Here is a 25,655-nt window from a genome sequence, read left to right on the forward strand (position 1 = left end):
GCTCCTTGAAAACCGCACTGTGGAGGGCCGCCACACATCCAGATGGTGGGGATGATATCCTAACTTGTGGCGCGTGTCGTGCGAAGGTGAATTTCGGCGGCAGGAATCAGGTTAAACAGCTCTTCGGAACACTCCCCGTGATAAATGCGGTAGAAGACACACAATGAAGCGACGTCTCTACGCAACGCCGAGTGATCCAGCCGTTCACAGAGCGCTAGGTCCCCGACAATTCGAGCTGCTCTGCGATGCACGCGGTCAAATGGATCGAGCTGATACTGGGGTGCGCCAGACCAGCGATGACAGCAATACTCCATGTGTGGCCGGACCTGCGCGGAGTGCTAGAATGTGGGCCGGCTTGAAGTATTGCCGTGCTCTATTTATGACGCCCAGTTTCTTCGAAGCCAATATGGCTTTGCCCTCCAGATGGCCACGGAATTGGCAATCGCTCGAGATTTAGAGACCCAGTATTCCGATACTAGGCGAGGCTTTAAGGGTTGTGTTCTCGAAGAGCGGTGATACGGCAAATGGGGTTTTTTTAGTGGTAAACGCGCAAACTTGAGCACACAGCCTTGCGGCACTCCAGCATTCACGGGCTTGGGATTCGAGCAATAACCGTCGACAACGACCTGTATGCTGCGCTCAGTGAGGTAGCTGGAGGTCCACTTGCATAAGTTCTCGGGAAGCCCAAATGATGGAAGTTTTGCGAGGAGCGCCTTGTGCCATACACGATCAAAGGCCTTCGCTATATCCAGGCTAACTGCCAGGCCTTCCCCCTTGCTTTCAATAGCCGCCGCCCATCTATGTGTTAGGTATACCAGAAGATCGCCAGTAGACCGACCATGGCGAAAGCCGTACTGCCGGTCGTTGATCAACTGGTGACCCTCAAGGTATACCACGAGCTGGCGGTTAATTATGCTCTCCATGATTTTGGAGAGTAGGGAGGTAATAGCGGTAGGCCTGTAGTTTGCCGGATCCGAACTGTCTCCTTTTTTTGGGATCGGATGGACAAGGGCTGACTTCCATGAATCAGGGACTACGCCTTTTAAATAAGAGTGCCGAAATAAACGCGTTAGCACCGGCGTCAACTCAGGGGCACACGTTCTAAGCACGATTGGAGAAATGCCATCCGGCCCGCTCGACTTCCTGACGTCCAACGAAAATAGAGCTCGCCGAATAGTTTTCTGTCTGAACTGTACTTCATGCATGGAGCTCTAACACCGCGGGATGGTCGGCGGTGTTTTTCCGTTGTCGTCAAGAGTCGAGGAGTTGGAGCCAAAAAGAGTGCACAGGAGATCGGCTTTCTCTTTTGCCGTATGGGCCAGGATGTCATTCCTCATGTGCAACGGCGGCATGGAAGGCTGGTTGAAGTTACCAAGAGCAGCTTTCGACAACGACCAGAACTTGCGTTGGAAAGCTGCTCGCCAATTTTGACGACGTGCTTCGAATTCGCACGGGCGAGTTGCCGCTTAAAAAATGTGGAGGCACGGTTATATTTCCTCCGATCCTTTGAGCCCAGCGCCGCAACCCAAGTTCGATACGCCTGTTTTTTGAAGTCAGATGCTGCTTTAACTGACGCATCGAACCAGGGCTGTGTATAAAAATATCCATGCCCTGCAGTATCGCATCGGCTACTGCAACGGCACAGGCACTAGGATCGTCCAAAGGGAAACAAACCCTGCCTCAAGGGTAGGATGCAAAAAAGGAACGGAAAGATAAATGTTAAAACTGGCTTATGTCTCAGAAACAATTGTGTTTTAATAAGTATTACGTGAGTATTGTACTATTAACATAACTATTCATTGTATAATTGTTTGCGGGCTTTGTCGATTTTTCTTTTCATCACATTTACCTCATTTTAAACTTTTTTTATGAAAATAAGAGACGAGCAGGACGTTCAGGTTATTTATTCAGTAATTAGTACGTCATGCCCATTACAATGCAGTACCGTTCAGGATTTTTGAAAAACCCAAAAACTCTGAACGGCACTACTATTGCGCTCGTCACCTTGAGACGTAAGATGTTAAGTTTCATTTGCCCAGTAATTTCACTAGCTACGGCGCCCTTCGGACCGAAACAAAGTAATGTTTACCCATTACTGCTTCACGGCAGTCGTGGTTCCCATAATCTAGCCGGCATCCTGCGCAAAGGAGTCTCCCACCGGTAAAAATATTATGTTTAGTGATCGATTAAGCAAAACAGTCGAGTGTGAGAGGACTCTGTGTCAGAAGGATAATATAGTGCAGTATTTGTCGCGCTAACGGACTAGAGTCCACTCACCGAGCGAGACCTGCGACAGCGGGCCGAAGACGGCGGAGGAGTCCTGCGCGGAGAGCGGGAAGTAGGCGGCCGACAGCGGCGCGGGCGGCGGCAGCGCGGGCAGAGCCAGCCCCAGCACGCCGTGCTTCACGAGCAGCGCGAGCGCGGCGCCCACCTCCGACACGGCGCCGTCGGAGTAGCCCGCCTGGCGCAGCGCCGCCTTCACGTGCTCCAGCGTGTGCGGCGTGAGCGGCGCGGGCGGCGGCGTGCCCGGCGGCGCCAGCGACAGCTGCAGCGACAGCGCGCCCAGCCCGCCGCCGTTCATGAGCACGGAGCCCACGCCGCCAGACACGCTTCCGAGCGCGTGCCCCTGCGACACCCCACGCATATTACTAGCTGACCCGGCGAACGTTGTTTTGCCATATACATTATTTGTAGAGTTGGACCGTATCGTGGCATTGCAAGATTTCTAAAACATAGTCACTCCTTATTACAACGGCTACCTGCCAATAAAAGTCCCGTCAAAATCGGTCTAACTATTTCAAGCCTATTCTAACCGGAACAAATAGACAGACCGACAAAAATTGTAAAAAAAAAATTTTGGTTTAAGTACCGTATACATATTCATATATATCGGCGCAAGTACTACAACACACCTATTATAAAAACGAGAAATTATTGTAAAAACAACATGAATTGAAAACACGTGCACGTGCACCGAGCTCCATAAATACGACCGCATTTCAAAACACGTGGAGTAGCACGTGCGCCGGATCCTATAAATACAGCCGCACGGTCGACACTTGGGTCAGTCGTGCTCGGGCCGTCGTACGGTACGGACCTCTCTGGGACGTCGTAACGCTGTCCGTTGAATAAACGAAAGTAATAAAATACCTACTCGTGTAGTCTTCTTTACAAGAACCAATGAGTAATCTTAAGCAAGACAGCAATTGTGATGTCAACAGTAATGACGTTACACCTTTTAAAAACAATACAGAGGTTCTTTCCTCGTCAATTATTCATTGATTACATTATTTGAGTAATCTCAGAAGTGTAGTAAGTAATGAGTAACATCAGAAGTGGAATACGAACTGATCAACTGCGACCAACCATCATCCAGCAGAAGGGACCGTTGGTAGATAACAATACGCCATTGGAAGCAGGGTCACAAGGACTGCAAGCATACCCATATTATGGAAATCAGATGGGAGGGATACCAAGTCATTTCTTGATGCAAAAATGATGGAGACGATCCAAAAAATGTCGGTGCACCTATGTGCTTTGTCTACCGAAGTGAAGATAAAGGATTCAAGTCTACTTAATTTGACTGGAACGAGTGCGCTGCAATGCGTAGTGTAGAACGACGTGTAATGTTACATAATACCTTGCGCAGTATTCGCATGAGGGCTGGACCGAACAAGATAACGGAACATGACACGATGGTATGGTATGGTATAGGAGCTCCTGTTTCCGCAATAAAACCACTAGCATGGGTCCATTTTGCGTGCAGTAATGGCCAGTTACTCCAACCAGCCCAGCTCCTTATTACGTGAGTGACCGTTTCTTCTTCGGCCAGACAGCCTCTGCACTTAGGACTGTCCGTTACGCCGATTGTGAAAAGATGTTTGTTTAGTGATGTGTGACCCGTTAGGGTGCCCACCATTATACGGATGTTATGTCTGTTGAGGCTGATAAGTCTACGTGTCAGTTTGTGCAGGTATCGCCTCCTTCGACTGTCTACAGCTTGAGACATTCATCCATCGGGTGTTGTGTAGGTCGTTGGTGAGAGAGCGTATCCATGAGCGCATTTAGCTGAAGGGCCGTGGCAAAAGTGGCAATGGACCAGTCACTAGATTTGCCGATGCCCGCCTTGCAAGCTCATCCGCTGCATTATTTCCCAACGAACCGCTATGTCCCTTGATCCATTGCAGAGTTACCCGGTTATAAGAGACAACTTGTTCCAGTGTTTGGTGGCACTCGTGTATTAGTGCTGAGTTGTAGGTCAGAAAGAATTCTGATTCTGTGGCCATGTACTTTTCTTCTTAATATTGCGCTGGCGGCTTCTTTGACGGCTACACACTCACATTGGAAGATGAAGTTGTGTGTGCCCAAGGGTATGGAAGTGTGTATGTTCAGTTCCTGTGAGAAGATCGGCATCTTCTGGCACCAGTTTCAGTAGCCATTTTCGAGCCGTCTGTGTAAATTCTTAATTCATTTACACCTGACTGGTCAGCATCTTTCTCTCATAGCTGTATGTGATAGTTCTTATGAAAAGCATGTGTTTTAGGTATCTTGTCGCATGGTGCCTCACAGAGTGGATAGTCCTTTGTTACCCTATTCCAGAGATTATCTGTTAGGCAGTCTTCATTCTTCCATACACCCAACAGCTTTAGACGTAGTCACCATTGTCGCTTCTTGTTGAAAGTGTATGTCGAGTGGTGTTAGCCCCAGGATGGTTTCAAGGGCGGAAGTAGGCGTGGTGCGCATGCATCCTGTTATGGCTGTGCAAGCCAGCCGCTGGAAACGCTGCAGCTTGGTTTGTAATGTCACAAGCTCTGTCCTGGGCCACTAAGCTATTGCTCCATAGGAGATAATTGATCTGATGACTGCTGTATAGAGCCATCTGCATTTCTTTGGAGCAAGACCCCAGGTTTTGCCTATGAGTCTTCTGCACTGCCAAAAGATGATGCACGCTTTTTCCAGCTTGTGTTCAAGGTGTTTGTTCCAAAGCAACTTACTATCCAGTATGACCCTTAGGTATTTAACTTATTTAGTAAGGCTTAGTTCGGTGTTGAACAGCTTTGGTAATGTAAGATTACCAAGGCTGCGTTTGTTTGTGAATAGTATTAGCTCCGTCTTTGACGGATTAGCTGTAAGTTTGTGTTGCGCGACCATTCTTCAAGAATCTTAAAAGCTACATAAGACGCTCTCAAGTATGTTAAATTACATGGCGTTTACGATGACCATTGCATTTTATGAAATAAGTTTATTTTTTTTTTGTTATTTTCATGTTTAATGGATCCAATGGTGTCACTGTCTCGAGGTGCTAGGAAGTGGCAACTGCATTTGCTGCATAGCCTGGCGTGATGCATAGCGTCTATAGCGGAGGATCGTGAGGCGCATTTTCCATCGCGGAATCCGCTCTTGACGATGCAGTATGGTGTCAGCTCGTGGTGCTGCAGAATGGCACCTGTACATGCTTATTTGCGTGGTATCCTGATAGACGCGCATACTTTGGTATGTTCTGATGGTTTGTCACGGCAACGTTTAGTGACGTGAGAAATTTTAATTTTGTTACAATTGAGGAGCACAGTGCTCGTATGAAATTTAATAACTTAAAGGGCGTGCCCATGTGCCGTGTAACATTATTATTGTTATAGAAGGAAGACGAGATAATTTTGTAGAAGGGCACGGTTGCGTCATGGTCTCTTCGAGCTTGGCATTAATCTTGGCCGATTGCAATGATGGCAGTCAATCAGCGTGGGTAACGTAGCTGAAATTAGGAATTTTAGTCTCACGGTGCGGTTGCGTTGGAGTTATGTTGTGGTTGCAACTGACTGTATGATGCACTAATTTTTAATCCGTCTGGCACCTCAAACTGGTGAACAGTTGACCGTTTCGGCGGAAAATGAATTACCTACTCACCGAGATCCTATTGCACAACACACCCAGCCCATTCCATCAATCATATGAGAAAGGCTGTCACTGCAGCCACACTAAGACTCAGTGTGAGGATAATCAGAGTAAAGGGAAGTACCTATATTCAATAATTCAAAACAACCAGACTAATATCTTTTATAAATCCACAAGGGAGTCCTACGAGAAAAGTGCCTGAAACGTGGTACCTCTGGCGGTGGTAGCTCAGGCTAACAACGTCATACATTTGTGATGCTTGATGTATCCATCAGAGATACCGTTGGGACGCCTTGTGGAATCGTGAGTATACTCTTAGACGCCACAGATCCGTATGAATATCTGGAGCGTGGTACCTCTGAGCTAATCATGTCATAAACTTGGATAACCACGGACCCATGATGTATCCATAAGAGAACCGTGGAGATACCGTTGGGAAGCCTTGTGGAATTGTGATTAGACACGTACACACCACAGATCCATACGAGTGTCTGGAGCGTGTTACCTCTGACCTAATCACATTGCACACTTGTGCTTACCACGGACTCTTGATGAATACACAATGTGAACAGTTTTATTCTATATAATTCAAAACATCCTGATGATAACCTTTTATTAATCTACGAGACCCTCCGAGAACTCTTCGAGAACCTCTGAAAAGCCTCATACAACTTTATATACTTGCAGGTCAATAAGAACCTACAAGAATCTGCGAGGATTCTGCGAGAACCTCCGAATCCTCTACGAGAATCTCCGAGAACTCTGCGAAAAACTACCAATTCTCTACGAGAATATCCGAGAACCTCCCAATTATCTAAGACCATCTTTGAGAAATCTACGTGAACTCTCAATCCTCTACGAGAATCTTCGAGAACTCTACGAGAACCTTCGACAACCTACGGTTACAATAACAGTCGATAAGAACTAGCGAGAATCTATAAGAATCCACTACAACTTACAAATACCAACCAGGCAGACACTCTCTGCACGCTCTGCACCAGCAGAGCGCGCACCGCCTGTCAGAATGGCCCTATCGGCGCAAATACTACAACACACCTATTATAAAAACGAGAACAATTAGTTTTAGTTAAAATTTGTTCATAATATATCCTTTAATTACATTGTGATGTGAAATTATTGTAAAAACAACATGAATTGAAAACACGTGCACGTGCACCGAGCCCCATAAATACGGCCGCATTTCAAAACACGTGGAGAAGCACGTGCGCCGGGTCCTATAAATACAGCCGCACGGTCGACACTTGGATCAGTCGTGCTCGGGCCGTCGTACGCTGCCCGTTGAATAAACGAAAGTAATAAAATACCTACTCGTGTAGTCTTCTTTAGAAGAAAGAGAAAGATAGCAATTGTGATGTCAACAGTAATGACGTCACACCTTTTAAAAACTATACAGAGGTTCTTTCCTTGTCAATTATTCATTGATTACATTATCTGAGTAATATACCCTCAGATCTCCGATATATTTATTTAGTAAAAAACGGATATTACAAACAGACACTCCAATTTTATTTATATGTATAAATAAGATACATTATAGCTTTAAGGGTAAATGTATACACTTTTATAGTCAAATCCCAGGCACTGTTCAGGCATTATCTATAAATAAATTTAAATGTTTTACTAAAAAATGGCTGTGTCATAAATCCTATTATTCCACAGCTGAATATCTAAGTGATCCAACAGCCTGGGGCTAGATTATGATTATTTTATATCAATTAGCAATGACAATAAAATATTGTATAATTGCTTAAAAAAAGCGCAAAAAAACGCATAATATCTCAGAGCACCATTTGTTTCCGAAGCGGTAGTAGTATCTAGTATATTAGAAATGACATCAAAAAGAATTCAAACGGACTCAATTTTGAGAAAATAAATGACTTTTATTATAAGCTGATGTATAGAGGACCAGCTCGGTTACTAATGTACTTTGTCAGTTTATTCAGACTTAATACAAAACCTTAAATACTAAAATTTAAAAAATAACGTTCATCCACAACGTCGCGCGACTTGCGTTCGGATACCGCAACGCGGTGCGGTGTGCTACACATTACATAGTTTTCTGCTAATTGTTTGTGACTGTCAAGTGAGGGAGTGGCCTGTTTGAGGTCTGTTTGATCCGCAAACAAGTTTCTTTTGTTAAATTATTTTTAGTTAACTACACTCCGAAACAGAATATTATTTGACTTGACGTGGGATTGAAGGCTTTGAAAATGATAAAAAGTGCAAAAAAAATAATAGTATAATGAAACCCATAGCAAAATGAAGAATATATAATAAAAATGAAACGTTGAATAATTTACGGGCGGTCTGGTTTATCTCAATTTTCGTCAAAACTATAGGACTTGTAGTAGTGGAAAAAAATTAAGTAGTTTTGCAGGAAATCGAGATAAAACGTTTTCTACCCTTAAACTGTGGGGAGGGACCCCACAGTTTCCGACCTCAGACGGCCAGCAAATTATTGTTCCTTTTTAATTACAGTTATATTCTTACTTTTCTAATGCTATTCATCCTACTATTATTTTTTTTGGTTTGATAAACTATCGACCATGTTCTAGATAAGGTTATTACATTATATTATGTAGATACTAGCTGTTTCGGCTTGCTTCGCTGGGCGAAGTGTAAAAGGAAATAAATTAATGAAGGAACGTTGGAATTATAAAAGTAAGCCATAAACCATCTAGGATAAATTTCACATCGAATTGTGGTAGTTTCATGTCATTATATATATATAAGATAGATGAAAAAGGTCTTTGTATGAGGCTCAATCACGCCTAAACCACTGATCGTATCGACATTACAATACCACCATTCGATGCGAAATTTATCCTTGATATTTTATAGCTACTTATTGTATTTGTAATAAGATTAATAAAATTTAATTTACTTCCTTTTAAAATGCACCCAGCGAAGCGGGCTTATGAATAAAGCTTTATATCTGGCGCAATGTGTGCTCGCGGTCGTTGTGGACGGGTCGCGGTGTAATGCCAACATGTCGCGTGTCACCTCCGTCACCTCGGGCGTGGCGACGGCGTAGGGCGAGCCCGTGGGGTTGTAGTTGGCGACGGGCCCGGCCACGTCCGCGTACGACACGTTGGGACACGAGCCCGACTGCGGGTCGTCCACCACCTTCTGCAGGATCATCATGCACGCCTTCTTGTTGTTCTCCTTGTCGCCTTCAACATTAAACATATTTTTAAAATGAAAATTTTATTACATCGTCTCAAACTTTTTCGTCTGTGTGTTGCATGTTGCGTGACGGTCGGACGGCGCCTATAGTTCGCAGCAGCTGACCGTGTAGTGAATACACCATTACTCATTTGTGTCAGTGCTCCACGCTATTTTGTTTGTTTTTGTCAGTGTTTAATGTAAATATGTCATGGGATACTCATCCCAACTTAATCGTCCGGAAGTTGTGGTATAGTATACAGGTATGCGACCCCGGCTCCCCAACCTATTACTGTACTAATCCTTGCCCTCCTGGGCGGTAAAATCCTACATTTCCTATTTCCCACTTTAACTTACCAATCTTCCTTTTCACACCACCTATCATTCCCTTTCCCTATTCCTACCCTCTCCGCCAATCTAACGTCTGCCGCGCGGATGGATGCATGGCTATATGATGGATGAACGATCCATAGATATTCTGTGCGTGAATGAAACGAAGAGGAAAGGATATGACACCACGGTTCATGGTCCCTACACGGCATACTGGTCCGGAGTCCCCCAAACCAACCGAGGCTGTCAGGGAGTTGGTGTGATTCTTTCCGCTCGAATAGTAGAATGTGTGATCATGCTCTATGAATGTGTTAGCCCAAGACTCCTCTGGATTAGGTTAAAAGTGGGACTCATTCGCGGTCTTGTCTTGAATAAATGCGGAGAAAATGAACGGATCGTGATGTTAGGGGATTTTAATGGGTGGGTTGGAGTAAAGCGTGATGGGTATGAAGGAGTTCTGGGTACGTTTGGGGACGAGAGAGTGAATTAAAATGGGAAAAGCCTGCTTGAAGTATGCTTGGAATGGAATCTTTGCGTGGCCAACACAATGTTTAACCACAAAAAGATCCATTTGTATACAAGAGATGAGGGTGAGTCTAGAAGTATGATTGATTTTGTAATTGTGGATGAAAGACTGAGGAAGAAAGTGCTAGATGCTCGGGCATACCGCGGTGTAGGCCTCGACACAGACCACTTCCTGGTCATAGCCCGAATGCGTGGCATTTTTTTTAAACGTTGGCGACACCGACGAGCTGAGCCAACGATTGTTTTGGACAGAGTAAAAGTGGAAAATCTACAAGAAAAGAAAGGGAAGACGAATATGTAGAAAACTTAAAGAAAGTTTTAAAGGCATAGAAGAGATAGGTGTGATTGAAGATTTGTGGGAGACATTTAAGAAAGGGGTCGTGAATGTTGCTGTTGAGGTATGCGGGGTAGCTAAAAGAAGGAAAGGAAGAAAGAACTATAATGTGGATGGATAAAGAGGTACAAATGGCGGTGCAAGAAAAGAAGAAAGCGTGGTGGATTGGTTAGCAACAAAAGCTAACCAAAAAGTTCAAAAGGCAACGGATGACGAGATAAAGGAAACAAGAACGAAGTATAAGAGATTGAAATCAGCAGCGAAAGCACTTGTGTCTAGAAAGAAAGAAGAACGAAAGGATGATTTTGATAGGAGGCTCACTGAAGATTTCCAGTCAAACATCAAGTTCTTCTGGAAATCCATGAAAACAGCCAGAGGAAAAACTTCTACCTCGAAGCTCAGTATAATCAGGAGTCAAGATGGGAGCAATATAAGTGGTCAAGAATGTGTGCTAAAGAGATGGAAAGAGTATTTTGAAAGTTTGTTTGAAAGAGAGGAAGTGCATGAACAACATCCGGCAGCATCTATTGAAACTAATATAAATGTTGATGAATGTGAGATAAGCATGGATGACACAGTGAAAGCATTGAAAAGTATGAGATTAGGTAAAGCTGCAAGGTATAACAGGATTACCGTCGAAATGCTGAGGGCTGATCAGGGCATAGTGGCTAGCCAGCTGTACCGCCTCTTCAATTTGTGCTGGCGAATTGGGCAAGTACCAGGAGACTGGTGAAAGCTGTAATCGTGCCATTGCATAAGGGAAAAGGGTCACGACAGGACTGCAGAAATTACCGCGGTATAAGCCTTCTCAGCGTCGTCGGTAAATTGTATGCAAAAGTGTTGATTGAAAGAGTTCTGAATGAAACAGACGAAAAAGTATGGGACGCGCAAGCGGGATTTAGAAAGGTAATGGGATGTACGGATCAGGTCTTTTCCTTGCGGTTAGCCGAAAAGTTTTTGGCCAAAAACAATAAGGTCTATTGCACGTTCGTGGATCTAGAAAAGGCCTATATGATAGAGTGGTGAGGAATAAATTGTGGTCAGCATTGTCTGCGAACGGTGCGAGCAGTGTCCTTATACGAGAATTGCAATCTCTTTATAGAGATTCTAGTGCTTGTGTAAAGATAAACGGGGTATACACTGAATGGTTTAATATCGAAAAAGGTGTTAGGGATGTGTAGCGTCACCGTGGCTGTTAATCTGTTCATGAACAATTGCTTGACAGATTTAAAAGAGAATGAAAGTGGGTTGAGAATGAATGAGTTACTCGTCAAATGTTTTCTCTATGCTGATGACCAAGTGTTACTTGCATCTTCGGCCGAGGAGTTGCAGGAGATGGTAACTGCTATGAATGGAGCTTTTGGTAAAAAGGGAATGAAGATGAATGTAAAGAAGACGAAAGTGATGGTGCTTGAAAGAGATGAGGTAGTGACAGACTGCAATATCATGATTGGAGATGAAAAAATTGAACAGGTGAATGAGTTTGTGTATCTGGGTTCTAAATTTACAAGAGATGGAAAGTATGAGAGTGATATTGAAAGAAGAGTGAATGCAGGAAACATGGTGAATGGAGCTTTGCACTCCTTTATGAGCAGGCAGAAGGTGTCTAATAAGGCTCGTTTGGCTGTGCATGAGGGGGTGTTGGTTCCAACACTCATGTACGGAAGTGAAAGTTGGGTATGGCAGAAGAAACATGAAAGCAGAATAAATGCAGTTGAGATGAGAGCGTTGAGGAGTATGATAGGAGTTAAACTGAGTGACAGGATTAGAAATAGTGAGATAAGGAAACGTTGTGGTCTGAAAGAAGATGTTGTGACAAAAATCGAGAAAGGTATGCTGAGATGGTTTGGACATGTCGAGAGAATGAATGAAGAACGATTGACGAAGAAAGTGTATAAGGCCAGAGTGAATGAAAGTGTTGGAAGGGGTAGACCTAGGCCGACGTTTCAAGATCAAATCAGGGACGTCTTGAAAAAGGGCCAGGTCAAGAGTACCCTAAATGTGAGAGCATGTATGAAAGGAATAATGAAAGTGGACGAAGCGAAACAAGTATGTAAGGATCGTAGCAAGTGGAAAGAAGTGGTCTCTGCCTACCCCTACGGGAAAGAGGCGTGATTTTGTGTGTGTGTGTGTTAATGTAAATGTTATTCCAAAAGTTTTTAGTTAAATGTGTATAATGTGAAAAAAGGTTTCACTTTTACCGTGGTTTTATAAAACATTTATATTTATTTATTAAGAGTTTAAAAAAAGTGAACACCACACGATAATTTAAAGACCAAAGCATTAGACTGAAACTTAAGGCTTGTGATTATTGCACCAATTAATATCCTAGGTCAAATTGTAAAAAATATTAAAGTTTTCTAATTTAATCTAAAATTTTAATTTTATGAATTATGTACCCAACTAAATTTAATTATAATTAGTTTTCTTTGGATAATCATATATATAAACATTAAAATACATGAAAAAATAAGTAAAGTTAAAAAAAATTAGTGCAACAGTGTTACTGTATTTAGTTTGAAATATAGTTATATTATATATATTATGTTGGATGTTCAAACATTTACTCAAAGTATACAAATGAAATTGGTACGACAAACTATGGCGTATATGGCGGAATTACGCCGCGCTCTCGACCGTTGTGTTAACAGAGCTAACAGCTAAGCCAACTGTTCAATAACGCATGTTCTATATATTTATATTCTTGGTCTATTTTTTTAAACTCTCCAGTTTTGGCTTCATCATCATCACTAGCCGGAAGACGTCTACTGCTGGACAAAGGCCTCCCCCAAAGTTTCCACCACGATCGGTCCTGCGCTGCCCTCATCCAACGTATTCCGGTGATCTTGACCAGATCGTCTATCCATGTTGTGGGGGTCCTACCAACACTGGGTCTTCCGGTACATGGTCGCCATTCGAGGACTTTACTGCCCCGACGGCGATCTGTCCGTCGAACTATGTGCCCTGCCCACTGCCACTTCAGTTTCGCAATTATATAGTTTTGGCTTAATAGTTCTTAATTAGCTATTAATGGAGTTGAACAGATTATCAACAAAAAAAGGCAGATCTAAACAATTAGTTATGTTTAAGTGATAACCCTCACTTCTGGGATTAAATACACAAAATTTGAAAACAAAATTTTATGAACGATGCGGGACTCGAACCCGCGACCTCTCGCGTTCCGTGCCGTTCAGCCACAACTTGAGAGTTGAACAAAGCATACAAGATTTTATCAACGATACGTCACTCGAACGGTTGGCTCAGTTGGTAAGAGAGCTCGTATTTTGCAAGAAATTTCTTGCCTCGCACAGCCAATTTGTGAATGAGAATTAATTACCGGCTGTGGTTTTGCCGAACAGATACGACTTAGGGATCTTCAATAAAAAAGCATACTTCCACCATAAAAGCCGGCAACGCATTTCCTGACCTGTTGTTGCGGATATCCATGGGGGGTTGCCTCACCTCTTGCTATTTCATGAGCCTCTTGGCCATTTGCCCCCTCTTATATAAAAAAAAATGTGGCAGCATATGAACACCAAATAATATGGTCTACAATATTGTTAAACGACGGTCAGAGTGTTTCTTCTCTCTAGTGAACGATCGGGATGGGACCATAAGCAACGACACATTCCCCAATGAGCCACCACTGGGATATTTTACCAGAGGGGCTCCTTTGTACAGGAAGCCGACTAGATTGTGGGTACCACAACGGCGCCTATTTCTGCCGTGAAGCAGTAATGTGTAAACATTACTGTGTTTCGGTCTGAAGGGCGCCTAGCTAGTGAAATTACTGGCCAAATGAGACTTAACATCTTATGTCTCAAGGTGACGAACCCAATTAAAGTGCCGCTCAGAATTTTTGGGTTTTTCAAGAATCTTGAGCGGCACTGCATTGTCATGGGTAGGACGTATCAATTACCATTAGCTGACCGTGCATTTTTTTTTATGGAATAGGAGGACAAAAGAGCGTACGGGTCACCTGTTGTTAAGTGATCACCGCCGCCCACAATCTCTTGCAACACCAGAGGAATCACAGGAGCGTTGCCGGCCTTTAAGGAAGATGTACGCGCTTTTTTTGAAGGTACCCATGTCGTACCGGCCCGGAAACACCGCATAAGGAAGCTCATTCCACAGCTTTGTAGTACGTGGAAGAAAGCTCCTTGAAAACCGCACTGTGGAGGACCGCCACACATCCAGATGGTGGGGATGATATCCTAACTTGTGGCGTGTCGTGCGAAGGTGGAATTCGGCGGCAGGAATCAGGTTAAACAGCTCTTCGGAACACTCCCCGTGATAAATGCGGTAGAAGACACACAATGAAGCGACGTCTCTACGCAACGCCAAGTGATCCAGCCGTTCACAGAGCACTGGGTCCCCGACAATTCTAGCTGCTCTGCGTTGCACGCGGTCAAATTGATCGAGCTGAGACTGGGGTGCGCCAGACCAGTATTTATCGTTAACGTTAACAGTCCTTAACGTTATTTTCATAATAATTAAAAAAAAACTCACCGACAACGGTGATGCACCGCTCCTGCAGCGACAGCTCCTTGGCCTTCTGCGAGATCTGGACGTAGCTGCCACTCTGCTCCTTAATCTGTTTGATGTAGTTGCCTCCCTTGCCGATGATCATGCCCGCTGTCGAGTTTGGCACCAAGATTTTAACCTGAAATAGCAAAGCAACAAAAATTTAATACCTTGAACATTATAATAGTAATAATCGGGACATTCATACTCCAGAGTCCAGTCACAGTATTTTATATAAAGAACAAAGAGTATTTTTTTTTTATAAAAATTATTATAATGCAGTGCCGCTCAGGATTTTTGAAAAACCCAAAATTCTGAGCGGCACTACAATTGTGCCCGTCAGCTTGAGACATAAGATGTAAAGTCTCATTTGCCTAGTAATTTCACTAGCTACGGCGCCCTTCAGACCGAAACACAGTAATGTTTACACATTACTGCTTCACGGCAGAAAAAGGCGCCGTTGTGGTGCCCATTATCTAGCCGGCATCCTGTGCAAAGGAGCCTCCCACTGGTAGTCTAGTCTATCACCATCGACTATGCTCTCTTGCCATACTACAAACAACCTTTAGCACGCAGTGGCTTCATTTTAAGGTATCTGTGAACTCATTTAGTAAAACTGGAATTTAATCATAAAAATAAAAAACCACTTTAGTTGACGTAGGTGGATCGGTTCTTTCCAATCGTACAGCCGATTCTGAGATACGTAAGATTTTGATAGATGCTGAAATACATATGAAAAATCATGAGTTTCTCGTTTAGATATTATACATATAATAAGAATACACATAATAAGTATTAAAAAAGCAGTTACGAAAGTAACTATTTATAAATACATATCCATACATACATATCATATATACAATAATTGGATAACTGAAAAGTTATCCAATCATTGAACATTCGTGTATGGGAGGGTCACCTCGTGCCACGAGAATGTTAGATGAATATGTACATGTATAACATCCCCTATTAAGAAAACAGCGAGATCCAAAGAGGATGTAAATACTGCGTACTAAGAGGCGGGTCTGCCTAAGTAAAAATTGAAGTTTAGTTTAGTATGAAACGTGCGCAGTCATTTGACATAAGTTTGAAATTATAGTATTAAAATGATTCTAAGTTATTTACAAGATTATAGCTATCATCTTTCACTCTATCAATGACTGCACGTTTTATACAATCGAGCGAATCGCTTTTTTCTTAGAGTTTCGATAGGCTGTAGAGATCCGGTGACAATTTACTCTCCTGAAAGTTAAAAAAAACACCATTAAAGAGGAGAGGAAATACACCAGAACCGAAAATATGTCGTCAACACATTATAATAATAATAAAAGCCTTTATTCGCTGACCTTTACACATTTTCAACTTATATGCTATACTTAAAAATATGTTACATATTATTTACTAAAAAAAATATTTATATTATTAGCAACCAATTCGCTGTAGTTGGTCAGGTTGTCTGTCGACATAGGCCTCCCCCACTTGTTTCCACGTCTCTCTATCTCTGGCTAACCTTCTCCATCCCTTTGGTAAATCATCTTCCCATGTCTTGATTTGACCTCCTTGTTTTCTTTTCCCATTCCTCGGATACCACTCTATTACATCCTTAGTCCATGTCACCCCTTTCTTGAATGAGCATTCAATGTTAAAAATGAAACATCGGCGAAAACTTCATTTAGCTTGTCTTCTTTTTGGTGTATTGAAGTTCGAGAAGCCAAAATACCTTTATGACAAACTATCTAGAACGGCTAGTCTTAGGTCGTGTGGGTCACGGCAGTGTTCTGTTCAGATGGTTATTGAGAAGCATCGATCGGCGTCATTTAGAGGGAGCTTTCGTTTCTCAGCATCCAAATGTTGGAATGACATCCCACCGCCTATTAGAAATTTAAAAAGTCTATCCTTATATAAAACGAAATTAAGACAATTTCTTTTACAGGAGCAAAGACCACAAGAGACCTTGGCTCAAGATATGAGTGTAATATAGGTTAGATTCAGATTGCTCTTGTCTCTTTAGTACTATACTATCTTCCCTCTTAAATTAATAAGTGATTCGATTGGCAACCGAACTAATTATCTATTTTCGTCTATCTCTAATCATAGTTCATTTTAATAATATATTTATCTAGTAGGTACTTATTCTTTGTATGGTGCTAGTATTTTTATTATCATTTTGGTTTTGATTGTATTACACTGCAAAATAATGTCGTAGGTATTTTTTAGTTCAAAATTGTAAGCCTAATGCACAATATAAAATGAATAACATATTAGTTGACAATAATTGTTTGTTGATATAATGTGGCTCTAGAAGTCCTGTAATTATTTTGACAGTTGACAGTGTCACCTATCACCTAGACAGTTGGTTGACGCTTGAGGACGCTAAAAGACCACAGAGCAAGCAACCATCAGTTCGATACTGGTTACACCGAGAAAGTCGCAAATGAAAACGTATAATTCACAACAAATTTAAAAATTATAAAAATCATAGCGTACATTCGTATTGGGACAGCTTCAAGGTCACAGAATGGTTCAAGCGGAAGATCGGAAGATGATGTGTGTCAGCATATGCCGAGCTTGTGCCTTTTTGCAGCTGATGTTTGAGCTTCTTTTATTTCTATTATGTTTAAGTTTCATTTTAATTTTAAGCTGTAATATATTTTGTTTTGGTAAGTTTACTTTTGTTAATTACACATTTTTTAGCTGCAAATAAAAGATTTTATTATTATTATTATTATTATTATTATTATTATTTCTCTTTGTTCATCCTCATTATATGTCCAGTCCAGTTCCATTTAAGTTTTCTTATTTTTCGTAACACGTCACTGACTTTTGTTCTTTTCCTTACTTTTGCAGTTGTCCATCGATCTCGTAGTCTCATGTTAAGCATACTTCTTTCCATGTTGCGTTGACAAACTGCTAATTTTTGGTTGTTTTGCTTGTCGCAGGCCAAGTTTGACATCCATCAGTAAGACATGGTAGAATACATGTATTATATAATTTGCTTTTTCCAAGTGTTGCTTATTCTTCTATCTATTTCCTTAGAATACTGGTCTTTTATTGAAATTATTTGTCCTAAATATATATATTCATCTACATATTCTACAACTTCCTTTGCGGCATTTGTCATTAATTTAGTCTTAGTTGGGTTCATTGATAAACCTGCTTTCCTGCTTTCAAAATCGAATTGTTGCAACATAGTTTGTAGTATGCACGGTTTCTCAGCAAAAATGACTATATCGTCGGCAAATCTTAAATGATTTAGGTTCAATCCATTAATGTTGATTCCAAAATTTCCCCAGTTTAAATTCTTGAATATATTTTCCTTACGCCTTTTTGAACTCTAAATTATTCACCTTGTTGCTCAAGTTGGACTGTTGCTGTGGTGTTTTAGTAAATCTTTTCTTTCTCTTTCTTATCTTTTTCTAAAGGTTTCTTTTATGATTTTTATATATTTTCCTTTTATACCTTGGTTTTCTAGCGTTTTCCAGATATAAGTGTGACTCAGCGAATCGAAAGCCTTATTGTAATCGACTAATGCCATATAATACAGTTGTCCGTATTCATTGCGCTTTTCAGTTACTTGCTTACAACATGGATATGGTCGATGGTAGAATAGTCGGCACGAAATCCAGCTTGCTCCCTCGGTTGGTTTTCTTCCAGGTGCGGCGGCAAATAATACTCGGGCGAATATCAAAATATTCGCCCGAGTATTATTTTTGAACACCTTGTATAGATTCGACATGAGGCTTATAGGTCTATAATTATTTATTTCATTTTTGTCACCTTTTTTGTGTAACAGGACAATGGTTGATTTCGTCCATTGAGTCAATATTTTTTTAATTGCCACTATTTCGTTGAAAAGATGGGTCATATATCTGGATATCGCAGGTAAGGACTGTTTTAGAAGTTCGTTAGATATTTTAACCTCTCCAGAAGCTTTTCCGCTTTTTTGTGATGTTATAGCCTTTACGACTTCAGATTCTAGTATACAAGGTGTTTCTTTTTCTTCATCGTAAGCTTCCTTATCTTCTTCTTGTGTTATTATGTCTGTCTCCGTATATAAGTTTTTGTAAAAATCTGTCGCTACTTTCGCTATTGATAGTCTCTTTGTTGTAATTTTTTCGTTTTTCTTCTTATTTTTAGTTTTCATGTTGGGTATCTTCTTTTAATTGTTTTAGACCTTTCATAATTCCACAAGTTTTTTCTATTTGATCCTTCAAAACTTTCAGTCTTTCTGTTTTTTTATGTTTTCTAATCGTTCCTTGAATTTTCTTACTAATACATGCTATGTTTTGTTTGTTATCTTTTCTTTTGCCTAACATTTTATTTCTCTCATCAGTTTTAACGTTTCTTTTCCTAACTTATTTTTCTTCACTTTTTTTGTATTCAATTTGCTTATGTTTATAAGTTTATTTTCCAGAAGATTATATTTTTCCTGCACTGTTTTAGCGTCTTTTGTTTCATTTAATGTTGTCTCTAGATCATTAAATATTATTTGTGGTATCGGTGATGTTATTGTACTTTTTGTGTTAGAAAATATAATATGTTTTCTTGATTTCTTGTATAACTTCTCTTACCATTCTATGATCTGTATTGAAATTTAACTTATTAACTACTTCAATGTCATTAAATATATGTTTTTCTCTTGTTAATATAAAATCAATTTCATTTGTATCTCTACCATTCGGTGCAAGCCATGTCCACTTTCTCGACTTTCGCTTTTTGAAGAAACTGTTCATTATTTTTTAATTATAAGCAAAGGAAAAATCTATGAGTCTTTGCCCGTTGTCGTTTCTGTAGCCACAACTGTACTCACCTAAGAATTTCGTCTTTGTTTGTTTTCCTACCAACCTACCTTTCTTTTGCATTAACTCAGTCATATCTCGGGTGGAAGTCGTGCAACCCCACGGTGACCAGCCGGATTGGGGTCGTCCTGTCTCTGGTTGCTAATGTTTAGTTGCTACTTAGAGTTATATGAAAAATTAGTAATTGAGCTTGACCTTGGTCTCATCAAATCGAATGCGTTTTTTCTATTTTCCTTTATTATAGAACTGTTGGTTACTGTCGTCTTTTTAGCTTGATTTTGATTGTCCGGCGAGGTTAATTGGTCTCTTTTTCTCTTTTCATTGATTAGGGCCCCTTCCTTCACTACTAATTGATCGTATTTAATGTATGCGGTGTTTCCTTTCGCACGTTCCTCTATTAGTTTCGGCTTTAATTCCCTTATTTTTTCTAGTACTTCTTTAGGAAAATCTTCAGTGATGTAGCCATCTTTCAGGTCCTTTTTCATTTTTAATATCTCGCTTCTCTTCCAGTTGTTTGCAAAAGTAATGAGAACCGGTCTTATTTTGTTTTCTTTGATAGAACCTATGCGGTGAATTTTGGATACATCGCTTGTTTCCACGATAATTTTTAAATCTTACTTAAAATGTCTTCGACTCTCTGGAGCAACTCAGAAGAAGACTCTTCTTCTTTTTTCCTTTACTCTTCCAACCCAAAATACAGGACATTGTTTTTTGTCTTGTTTTTGTTGACCTTTTTTCTTTTTCGATATACTCAACTTTTTTTTCTAATATTTCTATTTTATGTTTCAAAATTTTGTTTTCATTTATTAGTGGTTCTAGTTTTTCGTCAATTTTTTCGAATATTATATTTGTTTGCTTTTCCATCTCTATTTTCATTTGGTCAAAAAGTATTTTGAATTGTCCCTCCATTTTAATTTAATTACTATTTTATTTTTTGTCACTGGCAACACTGACCTCTTTTGACGTTTGTTGTTATTGTCACTCTGTGCAATGACGTCCGTCTGAACTTCAATGGAATGTCAATGTTACTGACGTATGATTCACTAATTTTAGTTATTTTCTTATAACCTCAAAATAATGGAGTATAAAATAATGTTGATAATTATGTATTTACTTGCAATTTTCACAGTGTCTATTTACCAAAATGTTCGGTGTCACTTGATGCTTATGTTTATTGCAGCAGTCGATGCAATGGCGTTAAATAACTAGTGATTTACAATTACTTTCAGAGGACGAATTGCAAGGTAATGTTCACTCTTTGGCAACCACGTCAACACATTACATACATCTAAATAGTCTAGCGTGTAACGTCACACAGAAGAAAGTTGCACAAAGCTTGTTGTAATTCAATCGTGACAGTAAGCATAATAGACGACAAGGGTGAACTAGATAAGGCTGGAGGCACGAATGGCGACGGAGACTAATGTCGTTCACTGCCAAACCAATCCCATTTACACGAGGACCATGTCTAATCACATTTTCTTTTGCCGATTATTCGCGTTATATATGATTTGTGATTTTCATTCTCATTGAAAAATTAAATTTTTCAAGTATGAAGCTTTAAACTAAGTAAACGACATGCTGTTCGTTTTCTACATACCTATATATCTTTTTAATGATTTTTGGGATCACAATTTTATATAATAACTAGCCGTTACCGCCCGCTTCGCTGGACGAATTTTAAAATGAAATAAATTAAAACAATAAAAAAATAAATAGCCATAAACCAGCTAGGATAAATTTCGCATAGAATGGTGGTAGTTTCATGTCGATACGATCATCATCGTGAAAGAGCCTCAAACAAAGACCATTTTCATTATATATATTGAAGAAGATAGGGGAGCTGTTTTGGGGTTCAATTCAATTTATGATATACTCAAACTCGTAAGTAATTGATAGGTGTGTGGTATTTTTATTATGTATGCCGCACAAGGAGTTCCTCACACATTCAGACGTTTTGAAGTCTGATGTTTCAGTAACAGTAACAGTAATCTAGCTTTTTACCTGTTAATAAATACCTACCTATTTTGTCAGAATTATACGGCCTTGCCACACGCTCATTATTTTGCATTGGTGAGGCTAAGAGCTTATAAATCAAACTAAATATATTATATCCAACTATAGCTCAGATCAGTCTGATCCAAGTTTCATGCGATTTCACTTCCGGTTCAGTGGGAGACATACCTACATACATACGTGTGCTACACGAACACACGCTATACGTGTCCACATGTGCTAATAATAAATATAAATAGTGCTTTAAAAATGATGACTAGTTGAGAACATAAGTCCACACCCAGTCTGGTCTGGGTCTTTTATCTTTACTCTTAAAATGTGGTGAAATAGAACCTAATAGGTATTAGTTAAATTATGCGTGATATTGTTATATTTTTGTAGGAAACCTGACTAAGGTAATTTAAAACATAATACAATAGAACAGTAATTATCATTTATTAAGTTAACTATTTGTTATGTTTAGTGATAACCTTACTTCTGGGATTAATACGCTAATAAAATTTGAAAACCAAAATTTTATGAACGATACGGCACTCGAACCCTCGCGTTCCGTGCGAGTGCTCTTCCAACTGACCTAACCGTTCGAGTGACGTATCGTCATAAAATCTTGTATGCTTTGTTCAACTCTCAGGTTGTGGCTTCATCTACAGGATCTAGTTTACAGTTGATAACCCCAATATTTGCATATTAGGAAATTGACTTCAGATGTCGCTCTTACAAATCCAATAAATTTGTTGTTTTTAAAGTGATAACCCTCACTTCAAAATTTTATTTGTGTATTTATAAAGTTGCCAAAGATAATAATTATTACTTTATCAAAGTCCGCACGATCGTCATTTGCCAGCTTGCTGCGTACAATAATTGATGAGCTAAATTGTTTGCGACTCAATTTATGACACAGCAGTTGTAATTCATAATTCATGCTATCAATGAGCTCGCAGCTCTTAATGATATTAAACCTAATCCACCGCTGTATGGAATATACCCTCGGCGCGGATTATCAAGTAACAATAGCAAATCCGCCGCCAATGTCATGAATTATACATAATTATATAAAGTATCAAGGAACCTTGCCTGGGGTGGTGGGGGCGATATTATAATATACCCATTGTGTCTACCAACAAGTGCCTTCAACAGTGACTGGATTTATTTAAAAAAACACAGCCGTCTCAACAATACCATGTATATATATATATGTATATACCATTACCACGTGATATATCGCTCAAGAAAAACCTATGGTTTTGTAAAGTGATTGAATACAGTTCGGGGTAGCTGGTCTCTCACTATTGGGGCTTTAAGTCTTTTGTGGGGAAATTACTATTGGGGCGGTCGCAATTTTTAATAAATTAATTGCCACGGGCCAAATAGTACCTACTGTTCACAAAGTAATGTGATGTAAGTTTTTTTTAGACCAGCAGGACGTTCAGCTGATGGTAATTGATACGCCCTGCCCATTACACTGCAGTGCCGCTCACGATTCTTAAAAAACCCCAAAAATTCTGAGCGGCACTACAACTGCGTCATTTTAAGACATAAGTAATCAATGAAATGGATGCAAGCTAAGACGTTACTAGTGAATCTGTAGTACGAGAATTAATTACTAGAAGTCGATCCGAGATACTTCACGTAACAGACGGCGGTCTTGACACTTAGAAGTAAAAACCAAGGCAGCCCAACATGTGTCGGTTGGATGAGTGCATAAAGAAGTGCAAGGTCAGAAAATTAGTATATAGTTGTGCAAATGAACACTCGACTCAATGACAAGTGACAACACAACGTGTAACTTAATATCGAGTGGTCGTGTGTGCATGTGTGTGTGTGTGTGTGTGTGTGTGTGTGCAGCGGCCGCACACCACAACCGCCTGCCGTATCAACAACTATGATAACATTCATACCGAGCACTCTACACGCAACATAATTATTATTATTATCACGTTCTCGCGACTACTATCATTTATGAACCGAAATGGCATTTATCAATTTATTGTTTCATACACTTGTATTTACAAAATGTACAAAACTAATGTGTTACGAGATTTAAAAGAATTGTTAAAAAACGTTTGTTAATGACACCCCAGACTGGGAATGAATCGAACACACTCAGACTCTTTAAATATAAATGTTTATTGAACGATATTACATTCTAATCCATATTTTAATATTAAAAAAGCCCGCTGAGTTTCTTGCGCCCGTTCTTCTCAAGTCTGAGGCAGTCTATTTTGAATGGGTGGTAGTTTTTGACGTTCAACAAGTAATTTTGAATCCTATTTTGAATAAAAATATTTGAATTTGAATTGAATGTGTTATGCGCTAAAGAGAACGAGCCGCTGCTGACTACACACTCTTCTCCAACAACTCCCAACCAGGAAACACATAAAATGTAATTATAAATTTCAAATAGGGAAGACGGTCTAACATTATCTAACACCTGGGATCCAATAATCTCTAAATTAAAACCCACAACTACACATGCCAAAAAAGGAGAGGACACTGTCAGTTAATTTTACCAAAAACCATCTGTCTATATCATATACCACCTCCGAGGCAATAAATGGCGCTAAACTTCATAATGACAACTATGACAAATACTATCTTTGACTCACTTCATCTGCCGCCTCCTGAAAACGAGATCTGGAAAGGTCTTGAAACGTCGGGTTAACTAAAATAAAAATGTAACTTTGACTCAAAAATCTAATGCTAAAACACAGTTACAATTACACGCGTTTTAATCCTTTAAATTTTGTTTTAATCCTTGTGTTTTATTTAAATGTGTAACACTCGCGTTAATTAAAGAAAATACTACATAAAATGCCGTAAAAGTTATAATTTTTAAACACGTACAATAAACGAGTGTATTTTTTTTTTCATTGTTAGGATTAAATTATATAATATTATCAAGTATCCTCCGTGGACCTTGTCCCCATCAATCCATGACCGTCCGTATTGTAATATCAACGTCGAAGCCACACCGAGCATGTAAACATACGGTTTAAAGGAGACCTATTTGTGGCGGTAACCAGTCAGGCTGTCGCCGAACATTGGGAGAAAACTCAACGAGTGTCGAATAATCAACCAATTCTGCCACTGACGTGTATAAATACCACTGGACAGGCTGTTCCATATTATGTTTCAAAGCAAATTTTTTGTGCCTATTTGAAGCGCCACTCGCGAGCGTCCAGAGAACAAATATTGACGTATAATACAAATGGCTGTGAAGGAACGTACAATACTCTGTACTATTTTTGCATTTTGAATTAATTTCGTTCGTTTTCCGTGTTATTTATCCTTCACGAATCAACGTTATTAAGTACACAATTTTTTTTATAGTTTCCCACCATCTATCGATGTTTGCTGAGGTTGTCATCACTAGTTTTATTACTGCAGACTCTCGCTACATGGCCAACAGAGCCAAACAGGCACAAAAGCACTTTGACAGCCGCCTGTCAAGTGGTATAAGTAGAGGTCTGTGAATTCAGCAGTTCCCAAAACAAAAACTGCAGTGAGTTAATGACGGGTGGATCTTTACGTACATCCTTATATGTGCTCAGGCCAATCGGGATTATCAAAGATTATTTCCAATGCGCTTTTTTTATGCAAAAGGAGTACAAACGAGCGTACGGGTCACCTGGTCTTAAGTGATCACCGCCGCCCACATTCTCTTGCAACAACAAAGGAATCACAAAAGCGTTGCCGGCTTTTAAGGAAGGTGTATGCGCTTTTTTTAAGGTACCCATGTCGTATCGTCCAGGAAACACCACACAAGGATGCGCATTCCACATCTTTGTAGTACGAGGAAGAAAGCTCCTCGAAAACAGCACTGTGGAGGACACATCCAGATGGTGAGGATGATATCCTAATTTGTGACGTGTTGTGTGAAGGTGTATATTCGGCGGTAGGAATCAAGTGAAACAGCACTTGTCACTCGCGTTGCAATCGGCGTCGGGCCGCGGGGGTCACGCGCGAAAACACGTGACGCCTCGACACGCTGCACTAACTAACACTTATGTTCAAAGTAAACGGAATATTCCATCTTTTTATAAATTATTAAA

At 40.3% G+C, this 25,655-nt stretch overlaps 1 protein-coding gene across 7 annotated transcripts in view; it reads right to left on the reverse strand.

Annotated features, from left to right (window-relative positions):
- Positions 1-25,655, reverse strand: part of LOC126965022 (RNA-binding protein Pasilla) — a 93,808-nt gene that overhangs the window by 8,464 nt on the left and 59,689 nt on the right. For 4 of the 7 annotated variants that reach the window (XM_050808444.1, XM_050808441.1, XM_050808442.1 and 1 more), the window contains 3 exons: positions 14,774-14,927; positions 8,914-9,083; positions 2,278-2,626 (listed from right to left, as the gene is read on the reverse strand). In XM_050808444.1, the coding sequence (XP_050664401.1) occupies positions 2,278-2,626; positions 8,914-9,083; positions 14,774-14,927 (673 nt within the window). The other 3 variants (XM_050808443.1, XR_007729451.1, XM_050808446.1) reach the window with 3 other exon arrangements.

This window comes from Leptidea sinapis, chromosome 6 (assembly GCF_905404315.1).
Source record: "Leptidea sinapis chromosome 6, ilLepSina1.1, whole genome shotgun sequence".
In the NCBI taxonomy this organism is placed as follows: domain Eukaryota; kingdom Metazoa; phylum Arthropoda; class Insecta; order Lepidoptera; family Pieridae; genus Leptidea; species Leptidea sinapis.